Below are 12,758 nucleotides of genomic sequence, written 5' to 3'. Positions count from 1 at the left end.
TTTTGCAAGTCAGACAGGTGCTGTCCTGTGGACATGGAGCCTGAGAAGATGGTGAGATGCAGGGTTTTTGACTTGAGGAACCTACATGGCACACAACCTAGATCTGCATAATCTACTCTGCTGCGAGACCAAAACACAATAATTCAATATGAATAAAGCAGATATGTACATTTTTATTCATAGAATTGACCTATTACGTGGATGGTAACAGACAACCACAGCCACTCCAAACACAACAGTATATTATATTCCTAATATTTGTGTCAAATTGTGTGTATTCTCTTTGATAGAGTGGAGTTCAAAGGGTATCTGTTATTGGCAGGCCAGTGGAGCATGGGACAGGACCAAGAATACCGAGAACGAGAAGTCGGGCAATAAACTGAAGCCTGAGTTATACTTTGTCATGCAAAGGTGTTGCTCACTGATAATAGCTGATCTACAAGCTCACAAATGCCTCATAACCTCCACTACCTACACTTGTCATCTGACCTCTGCATCTCAGTGAGCTCTACAGGGCTTGTGACAGAAAATAGTCTGCTCATGTATTATTGTTAACTTACTCCATTCCTCAAAAGTTTTAAGTAATTAAAAAGCTTTTAATAGTCTGGCTAATGCATGGCAAGACTATTAAAGGCTTTTTCATTTTCCACAAGAGCGCCTTGGTCTCTTCCCTTTTTTGTAAATCAAATTTGTCACCCATTTGTACCAAAGAGCACCTTGTTGAGGATTTTTATTCCAGCCAAACAGATTCTGCACCTTTCTCTTTTTTTCTACATTTGAAGTAATTCATTTGTAAATCATAACTCCATTAAGAAAACTGTCAAAGCTGTGTTTGACACAAGATATCTGATGTGGAAAGGGTCTATAGGCAAATCATTTGTCTTCATGTGGAAATGTGCCAGTTATATATTTGGGAGGGGAAATAGAAATCCAAATTGTGTCATTAAATAAGCAAATTTGTAAGATTGACATAGCAGTTAGAAACAAAGCAAATAGCATAAATTCAAGTACACTGGTCAATCCATGACTACTGTAGATTATCACCCAACAACATTGGCAAGGTACTGTAGGTTAAACTGGCACCCACAAGCGACCCGTTTGCTTGCTTGTTTAGATTGTCAATTTTAACGGCCTGGGCTGTTTACTGGTTGGGGCAATTTATTTTGCCTGTTTAAAGCATGTGCTCTTGGATTGACTGCCATTTGGTATTGGCAAACAGTTTTTTTTTGTATCATGTTTCTGGTAGTAGGTATTCATTCAGTTATCACATTGAAAAAAATATGCTGGTGATATTTGTTGCAATTTTCAAGTAAAGTTTAATTTGACCACATTTCATACAACTCAATGAGCTTCAAAATGAAAACAAAACAAGTGAGACAAAATGGCAGTGCATTGAAAATACAGCATATTCCCATACGACCGAGAGGGTTAACTTGATGAAATACTATTTTCTCTTTGTCTTGTAAGGCTATGGGTATGCAATTAACAAAAAAATATGACCTTTTATTCATCCTTTCCCTCTTTATACATATACAATACAGGTCAATTATTTTGGAGGAGCGAGGATGTGCAATAATAGATTACAGTGCAAACTTCATCCAAAGCTCTGCACCTTAGTTCAATGTTGATATATTTGAAATGAATGGGTATGATTTAAACATCTACAAAAAAAAACTAAGCGTACTTTGTGGCTGAAGCCTATAGTTCAGGCCATGCCTTTACCGTTCTCTCCACTCCGCACAGCACATTACAACAGCAACTATAACTTATCATTTAATAAGGGGGAAGATATTTAGTTTTTGCTGTGTTGTTGGTTTTTGTTTGCGGCTAATCTCGCAAACCGCTGGACTAATCAGTGCAAAGATTTTTCCACAGTGTTTATTTTTAGTCTGAATTAGAGCAGTGCGCCCGAAACGTCGCTCAGCCCACTAAGGTGGTACCAAAAATAAATATGCAAAAGGGAACTTCAGTGTGCGAACTTTTATTTTGTCTTTAGGTTCTGTAGTTTGAAGTTCAGCACCTGCCTTTAAATCATTTGATCCTCACAGGAAATACTGCAATAAATGTTATAAAGCAGTGGTTCTCAACCTTCTCAGGATGCAGGGCCCACTTGAAAATACTGAAAGCGGCTGCCGTGTTAAAGGGATACTTCACTTTCGGCGGGGGGAAACATTTAAAAAATATATTAAAAATAAATGAAAAAAGTAATGGAAAATTCATGGCCCCCTCACGCATTAGAGTGTCCTACTAATGTGTGAGGGGGCCTTTATTTTGCCATAACTTCTTTAATTTTTTTAATATATATTTTTAATGTTTCTTTTATGTGAAAGTGAAGTATCCCTTTAAGTGGTCAGATGGTGGGTGGGCCGCGTGCATTTTTCAGAGCACGTTTATTTTAATGATCAATCAATTCACTGTGTTCTACCTTAGGATCAATGGAACCTAAGTATTCTTAGTAGTATTCTTTAAGTTTTTATTGGTATCACTTTTTAATATTAATGCCATAATACCATTAAAATCTTGGCGTTTTGCCAATTATTATTAAATAATTGTTATCACTGTTATCCACCGTTATCATACATATATCCAAGATATGCTTGCTGGTGGAGAATACAGTACACTATACACTCCACTGGGAACATAAGCCTCTGTAGTTTGGTTCTTTTTGGACACTTACAAATAAATCTCAAGTGAATTTCTTAATCAAACTAAATAAAACCTCTGCACCTACAAATTACAACATTATCAAACTATGAAAAATAGTGCTACCTGAAATGTATCAGTCAATATTTCAAAGACGCAACCCACACAATTCTATACCTTAACGTAAAGCAATGATTTTGTAGCCGCCCCTGTCTATATTCTATTACATAAAACCTCTTTGAATTCAACTTGAAAGAAATCAAGCTATACCCAGAAACAGCATGATGCTTACAGTAAATAAGACTTCAATGGATCCCAGTAGAACTCCACATAAGAGTAGTATATGAACGTCACTACATGCTAAACTGCAGGACTGTGTAGTCAGGGGGTCCATAGTCAAGCAGCCTGGTTTTCCACTCCAGGGGTCAACTAAGATTCATTAATCATTATTTATGCTACTCCCTTGCCATTTAAATTGTTCCTCAAAAGTTCTTTATAAGATTCTCAAGTATTAAGTAAAGTTCTTTATAAGATTCTCAAGTATTAAGTAAAGTTCTTTATAAGAGTCTCAAGTATTAAGTAGACCAAACATAAATATTTAGGGTTGGCCCTGCCAAACACCAGTTGGTCCGTCACAGCTGTGAATGCTGTGTTCCGTATACCGCATTTGGTCACGAGTGCAGACAGACGAGAGCCTATGGGTCAATGTTTCAATGTTTTGGCTGCTACGACTAACAACAGGCCATTAGGGTCCTTTTGACTCTTTAAGCCCTGCTGCATGTTTCCTGTCAGCGGGAGTCCTCCGTTATGGCGGAGTGGACGCAGGCCTCCAGCTGGTCGGCAGAGGGTCGTGCGTCCGGGTCAGAGGCTAGCATGTCCAGCAGCAGGCTGCACATGGCCTGGCTGGGAGGGGGTGGCAGCGGGGGTGCCCTCTTAAACTTCACAGGGATGTTGAGCTGGAGGTTGGGGTTCTCCCACAACGCCTCGCCCAGGGGGATCAACCAACGGCCCTTGCACGCATAGGCACCTGAAGGGGGAAAACATGGAGGGGGGGGGGGGGGGCAGTAGAAAAGAGTGAGCGAGAGGACCACAGAGAGAAATAGACAAGTGGTAGGGCTGGGCAATTAACCGAAAATATATCGAAACCGACATTTAGAACCTTTAACCTATTTAATCTCACTCATGTAGGTTAAGTGAATAATTTAGAATATATACCAAAGAATTGACATGAACAAATTCTAATAAGATTTTTTCTACTATCTACTAAATAAATTATTTTGATTAACCACTCTGTATTATACTTCATTGTGCAATGGTGCCGTGCGAAAACAAGCTCACTACAAGCTCACACGCAACTCTACAACCTGTGAGTGAGCTTGTAGATCTGCTATTTTCACTATTTAACAAAATAAACGTTAATCATAATCGAGGCAAAGATTTAAAATAACCTTTGCCTCGACCCACCTAAAATTACCAGGTATGTTCATTTCATATTTATTAACTGCTCTTGACAAGACAAGGCCATTGATGACTTCCAGTTGGGTAGATCAAACAAAACACACGATGGAATAGCAAGTAGCTGTAAGAGAAAGGCATTTTGACCCACTGAGTCTCACTACTCCAGTCAGTGTGACCTCTTCTCCAGTGCCTGGTCAAATAAGTGGTCAGGGAGGTCTGAGAGATGAAGTAAAATAACAGGCCACTTTAACCGACCATGAAAAGCATCCCACTTCCTCTCTCCATTTTCTCCTGGACAAAGTGGACACTAATGGGTGCCCGCTTTGAAATGTGTTGGCCCAATTTGTCCATTCAAGATCGGCAATACCTTTCCAGGCCCACCTGAACCCATTTCCTTTCTGCCTAATGGTGTATCCAGTGAAGGAAGGGAGATTCTGAGGTGCTAAACCTTAATATCGTGTCATAAAAGTTGGTGCTGGCTCCTCCAGGTCTATTTTTGTGAATGAAACCAGACATGTATTATAGTCTTTCTATTATTGCCTGACAGCATGGTGCAGAACCTTGCGCTTACGCATTAAGACATGTTTGTCACTTGGCAATTCTGACAGGAAATTAGGAGAATATAATAGAAAAGATTGAGTCACTCTGCAAATATTCACCACTGTGCCCTGTACAGCCAACGTCTCCGTGCAGGATACTCTCACACAAGTATTATCGAGATTTCTGGCACACTGTATATTATACCATTGGCTAGAGATTATGCATTATTTTCAGGTTAACCGCACACCTTTGATGTAGCAGCTTCATTCACACACACATCTTCACATTCTAAATACACAAACATTGTACTGTACTAATGGTTATTTGAGCTAACATTAGCAAATAAAATGGCTTTCAATATAACTTTAAGGGTCAACTGTACAGTGGTTGCAGTGCTTCACACAATACACCACAAGCAACTTTCAGTGTGTGTGTGGGGGTGGGTGTGTGTGTGTGTGTGTGTGTGTGTGTGTGTGTGTGTGTGTGTGTGTGTGTGTGTGTGTGTGTGTACACAAAAGACTATTGTCAACTCACTGACTCAGCTTAAAGGTAACATTTGTTTCAAGGTTGATGAGGGTAATGCCAAAGTAGTTTTTATTTTAAGAGCATTTTTCCCCACACTACTTATATTTAAAGGTGGTGAAAGTGATATAGCTCCATAGAGCGTGCCAACGTGTCGTCACCACAGGGGCGTGGCATTGGGCGTGGCATTGGGCGATGTTAAGTCAACCTGGTTTTTACCCCTCAAAGATGTCCGCCGCTACCAAAAGACACTTGTTGACGCCCCCTTCAGGATTTTTGGCACACTCTATCCACCTGTTTCCGCGGGAATTTACTGGAGCAAAAATCCTGTGTGGGAAACATCCTGCGGGGGGACCGGAAGTAGGAAATAGCGGCTCAGTGTGTTTACATTTGCCAGCAGAACGTAGCTGTACTGCGAACGGGCCTTTTGCATGTAGTTGAAGCGCAAGGGGGCGGGGGGCGGGGGGGGAGAGAGTCAGCGCACTGAAGTCAAGGCACAGACTACTGTGTTGTTGACGGACAACGGATGCATGCTTATGAGAAACAACACAAATAAAACCTGGCAAAACAGTTGCGTGCATTAGCGCAAGATGAGGATAAATGAAACATTCAGTCTAAATGTCCAGCAACTACTACCAATACTTTTGTATTTGAAACCTTACATTTCTCTAAATATTATAAACTCTTAGGACAGCCTAATACAAATATAATTTATGAAAAGGATACTATAGGCTACAGTGAAGTCGGACTGAATGACTGAAACGTTTTTTCTTTTTTAACTCTCTTGGTGATTATCTGGCACAGTAGTTGTGGATTAGCAAACTGGACATTAATGTTTCCTTTTCGCGTGCGAATTACTGGACATTTAGACTGAATGTTTCCTTTACCCTCATCTTGCACTAATGCACGCAACTGTTTTGCCATGTTTTATTTGTGTTGTTTCTCATAATAAGCGTGCATCCGTTGTCTGTCAACAACACAGTAGTCTGTAGTGTGCCTTGACTTCAGTGCGCTGACTCTCTCCCCATGCACCGCCCCCCCGCCCCCTTGCGCTTCAACTACATGCAAAAGGCCCGTTCGCCAGCTGCGAACGAGCTACGTTCTGCTGGCAAATGTAAACACACTGAGCCGCTATTTCCTACTTCCGGTCCCCCCGCAGGATGTTTCCCACACAGGATTTTTGCTCCAGTAAATTCCCGCGGAAACAGGTGGATATTCTGATAGTAATAGTTATTAGAGTGTTTCTTTAGTAACAGGAGTCTCCCAATCTCAACAGCACTTTAGCAAACAGAAAATAAATTTTCAAGTTTATCAGGAGAGTGATGAAACAAAAAAGATGAACATACATAATTGGAACAATATAAAATTGAAGCTGGGAAATGGGTTTTCTCTCCTGATTGGAAGAAATTGGTAACCTACCTGAAAATACATTTTCTTATGTATTAAAGGGCTGGAGAGATGGGAAGACTGTTACTGAACAAACACTCTATAGCAATGATTACTAATATAGAATATAGAGTTTTAGCTTTAAAAAGCCCCCCAAAAAAACCTGCAGTTATTTTTTTTAATAGTTTAAAGAATTGTGTGAGCATTTCCGACTTTGAGATAGCGAAAATATTCTTACTTTCAACATATCTGTCCAAAAATGAATAGAAAATCAAATCAAAGGAATGATCATTCAATAAAATGTGTGCTATTGAAGTTCGTAGCTGTGTGGTGGAAGATAAATAGTGAGGTGACATACTGTAAGACAGTCTGATGTCAGCATTGGTCCAAAAAGCATACGCCCAGTGCTACATCAGCACTGAAAATACCTGATCTACAAGCTCACAACGCGTCGCAGCATGACAAAATATATCAAGCCCTTAGTTCGGATCAAATCCATTGACAAGCTCTTTCGTGAATTAACATCACTATTTTAGTCATCAATTTAGGCAGTGGGAGATTGAAAATCATATCAAATACAATTCTTGGTAAATTTAGATTAAATAGCCGACGTAACAAAAAGAAATTTGCGTCATAGGATATTATCATAGAAATGGTTTAGACGCCAGAGAAATAGGCATATTTCATAAATCAATATTAAACCCCATGCCATTTAGACTCATAACTGTGACAAATGTATTCTATTATATCTGACATTTTTTAATATGTGGCATTCAATTAACTCATTTGAGGGCAATGTGCCATAAACCAGCATCTGCCAGTCTGACCCCACTTCAACCGCAACCATTAATGTTCTGGCAGTGAAGAGGCTGCTGTTGATTTGGAATCCAGCTAATAATGTCTGTCTCTCTGGAGTCGTCATCACAAGTAGTGGGTGCAGATCTTTCAATCCTTAAAGGAGAATGTCACTCTGGATCTCTCAGGTTGCTTATCTACGTACAGTGTGAATTGAGTTCACACCTAGCTCTCGACATATAGTCAGTCCATACATAAAGTCCTAACCTTCCTGTTTTATAAAGGATTTCAATCACGGTAAAATAAAAAAAAAGAACTTTGATCACAAAACAATAATCAAACACCCGAAATCACACATCAGTTGGTTTCTAGGCATCTTGGTAAAATAGTTATTCAGCAATGAGTCATTTTATGACTCATTGCTGATCATTTTATATCATTTTATATAATGGATTGTTTCAGTTGGAAACACGTGTTGATGAAAGATGAGCAACGGCATAACAAAATAATTACCATATTTTAGCCATAATAATAATCTACCACTCCTTGGGGTGTTTTTTTTTGTCACCTAATATTTACACTAGATTAATTTTGTCCTCTGCATTTACCCATCCTATAACTACTAGGAGCAGTGAGCGCCATTCTACGGCGCTCTGGGAGCAATTAGGGGTTAAGAGTCAGGGACACACATCGACAGGGACACACATCCCCCTTGCTTTTTAAGGAGAGAGATGGTAATTATGATTTAAGATACAAACACAAGTTTAAAGAGACAATTATTCATACAACACCAAAATAATTTTTCATTTCAATATGTGGTACGTACAACTCTGGAATGATCTTGATAAAAATATTAAAGTTTGTAATAATATTAAAGTTCAAGCGCTGCAGTCACTCATTCAAAATTATGGACAGTTGTACAGTTGATTTTATATGGACTATGATTGTTTACTTTATATGTATTTTTGTATTACTTTTATTATGATTGATTTACATTTATGTACAAATTTTTAGGGTGTAAACTTAATTTTTGTATTGGAACATTGGTTTTACAATATATTGTTATATGAGCTTTTGCTTCTCTCTGCCCCTTCTTGAACACAAATGGTTGTGCTCTGTTATTGTGGTGTTGATGATGTATGTTGTTTTCTGTAGTAGTACCATGTTATTATTTGTTCAAGATAAATAAAGATCGAATCACATCGATATCGACACATTCCTGGCCTGGCTTGGAATCTCACCAGCAACAACCAGGGCCTCTGGCAGCCCAAGCTCACTAACCACTCAGCTATGGCCGCATAATCATGCTACCCTACTTACCCAGCTGTTCCTGTGTGGTGCCTTCCTCCTTGAAGGTGATTCTCTCCAGGATGGCCCAAAACATCACACCGAGAGAGAAGATGTCAGCCTGGGCTGTGTAGGACAGGCCGCCCCACACCTCTGGAGCCATATAAAAGTCAGAGCCACAGGTAGAGGAGAAGTGTTGCCTGGGCTGGGTGCCTTCCACCAGACCCTCACTCATCTTGCTCAGACCAAAGTCAGCCACCTATAGGATGGAATGGAATTTTTTATTTTTATTATAATGAATAATTCCTCAAATGGTGTGCTAGATTACAAATGTCTAAACCATTTCTTTACGTGCTTAGCACAGCATAAAGGAGTGTATTAGTATAGCTGATATAATTCTGCTTTGGAGAAAAACAAACTTGGAGCTACAATGTCTTACATACATTTTCCAACCCAGTGCACATCACAGTGAATTCAATTAATTCTAACTATATTGTGTTAATTCACCACCATACGCAAGTAGTGTACTAAACATTGAACCAAATACCATTTGGCTTGAGGTCATGGTGCAGAAACAGAAAAGCAAAAGTAGCAGCAATGAATGATAGGACAAACAGTGCGACAAGCCAATATAAAGACCTGCCACTGCCACACAGACTTCACAGCTGTCTGTCTCGTGAGTGACTAACCTTGACAACAGGCCCTGTTGGTGAGACACAGACCAGCACGTTGTCAGGCTTCAGGTCTCGGTGGCTGATCCCTAGGCCATGCAGGAAGGCCACAGCGCTGCTAAGCTGTTGAACAATGCTGTGATTCTGCTCGGTATCCAGAGGCCTGGAGAGCAGGTACTGGTTCAGATCTCCCCCATCACAGTACTCCATCAACAACCACAGGGCCAGGCAGCGCTGGGGTCCCCGCTGCTCTTCTCCCGTCTGGGCTGGCCTCTTCCTGGGCCTCTGTGGGGGTCTTTGTGGGGTCTTGGCATCATAAGAAGTAACCGTGCTTCTGGCAGGGCCGGTGTTAGTCCTGTCCTGAAGTCTAGGTCGGGACGGTGCAGATTTGGCACGCTGCTGTGTGGCAGACTGGGAGTTAATATTTTCCTCGGTTTGGGGAGCACCAACCACACTTCCCTTAAACGCGCTCTCAACAAGGTCCAGAGGCAACTTCCCTGCTCTCAGGGTCTGTAGGGTCCTAGGTCCTGTCTGCAGGAGGCAGCTGTGGAGAGTTATGACATTGGGGTGGTTCTTGGCTGTCACTCTCATGGCCCATAGCTCTTGTAGGTACAGTTCAATGCACTCAGCGTTGCTACAGGGCAGTCGCTTGATGGCCAACCTCTCTCCTGTTTTAGCCACATGGCCCTCAAAGACCACCCCATAGCTGCCCCTTCCTACCTCCCTCTCCAAGGTGTACAGCTCCTCCATGTCGTCCCCAAATAATATGACTAGAGCTTGAAGTTTCAGATTGAGTCACATGAGGGTGGACTTGTTGTGAATGCTGTAATATAAGAAAATACTCTTAATAGCAGGTAAAACCAAACGCCTCTGGACATTGTCAAGAACAATTATGAAACCAGTTAAATTAATGTTTATTCCGAGTCCGACCGGATTGATTGATTGATTGAATACTTTATCAACAGTTTGCAAATAGTACAGTGGTAGACTATACAATGCTAAAAGCATAACACAAAAAGCCCTAACGGCTTGTTTCCATTGTGGTCCTGTGTATTCAATTCATCAGACATACAATAATATACATCATCACAATAATAATAATAATAACACAATAAACGTATATGTACAGAAAACAATGGGGGGGGGGGTCTCGTTTAGTATAGCACCACGAGCCAAATAAAGGTCAACTTTACTTAAAGGTATCATGACATTCATTTTCACTTTTTTTATTTTCAATGTTTTATTTGGGGTTTTATGACCTCAATTACACCCAAAAAACCTGAACTTAGAACATTCAGTGGATTTTCTGTGGTCTGGGGTTTTCTGAATAATTAGGCTGAAAAGTAATCTGAGCTTGGCCCTTCGACAGTGAGGTCACAGTCGATTAATCCCGCCCACTCTCCTCCTCGCCCCTCCCCTCCCCTATCCTTTCCTTTGGGGGGGGGCGGAGCAGAGGCGATGATTGACAGGCAAAATCCCTCACCAGCGACACCCGCAGGCAAAGATTTCTTTTTTCATTGCAGTTGAAAAGGCTTTAGAAATGTGAGAGAAAAACACCTGCCATGGATCCCTGGAATGGAATTTTCACTTAAAACTTTTTGTACACTTTTGAAGGACCAGGACAAAGACTTCGAATGTGGTGTAAAAGTGAATGTCATTAAACCTTTAACGATGCATGGCTACTCGCTCATAAACCCACATTTAAGTTACTTGTAAATTGAGTTGGGATTTAGCAAGCAAAACATATCAGATTTGAACAAGTAACAGCTCACGTTGTTGTAGGCTACTGTCAGTCTAGCCATAGAATGGCTGATATATTCCATACACTTGACATTGGCCGTTTACATGTGTTGTTCAGTGCGGCAGAACCAGAATCCCTCCACGAAAAGGAACTGAGTGTTCTATGGCTGGTGTTGTGTTACGGAATACTCAATGGTGTAAAGTAACTAAGAACATTTACTCAAGTACTACTGTACTTATTCTACTTAAGTATATACTTTATTGTTGTATTTCCAGTTTTCTGTACTTTTACTTCTACGCCACTACATCTCAGAGGCAAATATTGTACTTTTGCTCCACTACAATGATTTGAAAACATTATTTACTACTTTGTAGATTTTGATTATTATAAAACATACATTAATAACCACTTCAGCCTTTTGGCCATTTGAAAATAGCCGATCTACAAGTTCACAATGAGTCGCGATGCGAGCTTGTAGATCTGCTATTTTCAAAAGATTTTTTGTCATTTTAATGTATACATTTGAAAACTTGTGAAATGGGATATTCTGCGTAATGAGTACTTTCTACTTGATACCAATACTTTTGCACTTTTGCTGAATTCCAGACTTTTACTTGTAGCAGAGTATTTCTTCATTGCAGTATTGATACTTTTACTTGAGTAAAAAAAAATTAGTAATTTTTCCCATCACTGGGCTACTGTCAGTCTAGTCTAGCCATAGAATGGCTGATATTCCATACATTTGACATTGGCTGTTTTACATGTGTTCTGTTGCGTCATGTGTGCGGCAGAACCCGAATCCCTCCACGAAAAGGAACTGAGTGTTCTATGGCTTTTTGGCTGGTGTTGTGTTATTATGTAATACAGGGTTAGACAGACAGTCAGCCATGCTAGGGATAACTAGTAGCTACTGTCGTGTTGTGCATTAGAAAATAGTATATTTTTTAGAGCTCGGTGCTCTCATCTGATTACAAACTTAAAACGTACCTGTGCGGGTGTAGTTGAAAGACCGTAGGACAACAAGTTCAACAAAGAAATGGTGACAAAAAGGAGAAGTTAGAAGACAGCACCGCTGTGTACAACAACACACAATTCTACCTAGTTACTACTGATACTTCCGTCTTTTTCGGAGCGTCCCGCTCGGAGAGAACGTGCATCCTGATTGGCTCCGTGGCTGTGGTTAAGGGTTTTGATTGGCTGTTGGCCGTACAGCAGGGTTTAATGGCATTCAAAAAGGTCTGCGCCAGTGGTTCCCAAACACGGGGTCGGGGACCCACCTTTGGGTCGCGGACCAATTTTTATGGGCCGCGAGTAAATGTTCCCCTTTTTTGTGTCTTCCATTAAAAAAAATGTTTTAAAAAGATTTTATAAAAAAGTAACAAAATATATAAATAAATCTCAACTTCAGAATTCCAACTCACTTCAAAAAATAAATCAAATCATTTCCATGAAATAAAAAAAAGTTTATGTAGTGAAAATAGCAGCTCTACAACTCACAACGCAGCACAAAGCCATGCCGCGACCTTGTATAGATCTGCTATTTTCACTAGTTTGGGTCCCGGGCCCGGGGAGATATAAAACATCTCTTTTGGGTCTCGAGCTAAAAAGTTTGGGAACCACTGAATACATATTACGCAATGCATTATCCTGATCCCAAATCCATATGACTGGATCTGTTAAATCAACAGGAAACTAGGCCAAAACATGCTTGGATT

General features: G+C 40.3%; 1 protein-coding gene across 1 annotated transcript; it reads right to left on the bottom strand.

The window, feature by feature from the left end:
- Window positions 1–3,110: 3,110 nt before the first annotated feature.
- LOC308103337 (serine/threonine-protein kinase pdik1l-B) lies at window positions 3,111–12,136 on the bottom strand. The gene is made up of 4 exons (XM_080453260.1): window positions 12,031–12,136; window positions 9,321–10,125; window positions 8,665–8,890; window positions 3,111–3,670 (listed from the first exon to the last, which is right to left on the bottom strand). Exons 2-4 carry the CDS (start codon window positions 10,050–10,052, stop codon window positions 3,432–3,434), a joined length of 1,197 nt encoding a protein of 398 aa, XP_080309386.1. The 5' UTR covers window positions 10,053–10,125; window positions 12,031–12,136; the 3' UTR covers window positions 3,111–3,431.
- Between the last annotated feature and the right edge of the window lie 622 nt (window positions 12,137–12,758).

Source organism: Gymnoscopelus braueri, assembly GCF_963280865.1.
Source record: "Gymnoscopelus braueri genome assembly, chromosome: 16".
NCBI classification, from domain to species: domain Eukaryota; kingdom Metazoa; phylum Chordata; class Actinopteri; order Myctophiformes; family Myctophidae; genus Gymnoscopelus; species Gymnoscopelus braueri.
The sequence above is the reverse complement of the archived record's forward strand: the minus strand, read 5'-3'. Positions and strand labels throughout refer to the sequence as shown.

Excerpts from the sequence above, each read along its gene's own strand:
- LOC308103337 (XM_080453260.1), bottom strand. The coding sequence starts at position 10,052 with ATGGAGGAGCTGTACACCTTGGAGAGGGAGGTAGGAAGGGGCAGCTAT. Across the intron at positions 8,891-9,320 it reads CAACAGGGCCTGTTGTCAAG|GTGGCTGACTTTGGTCTGAG; the intron begins GTTAGTCACTCA and ends TCCATCCTATAG. Across the intron at positions 3,671-8,664 it reads CACCACACAGGAACAGCTGG|GTGCCTATGCGTGCAAGGGC; the intron begins GTAAGTAGGGTA and ends TTCCCCCTTCAG.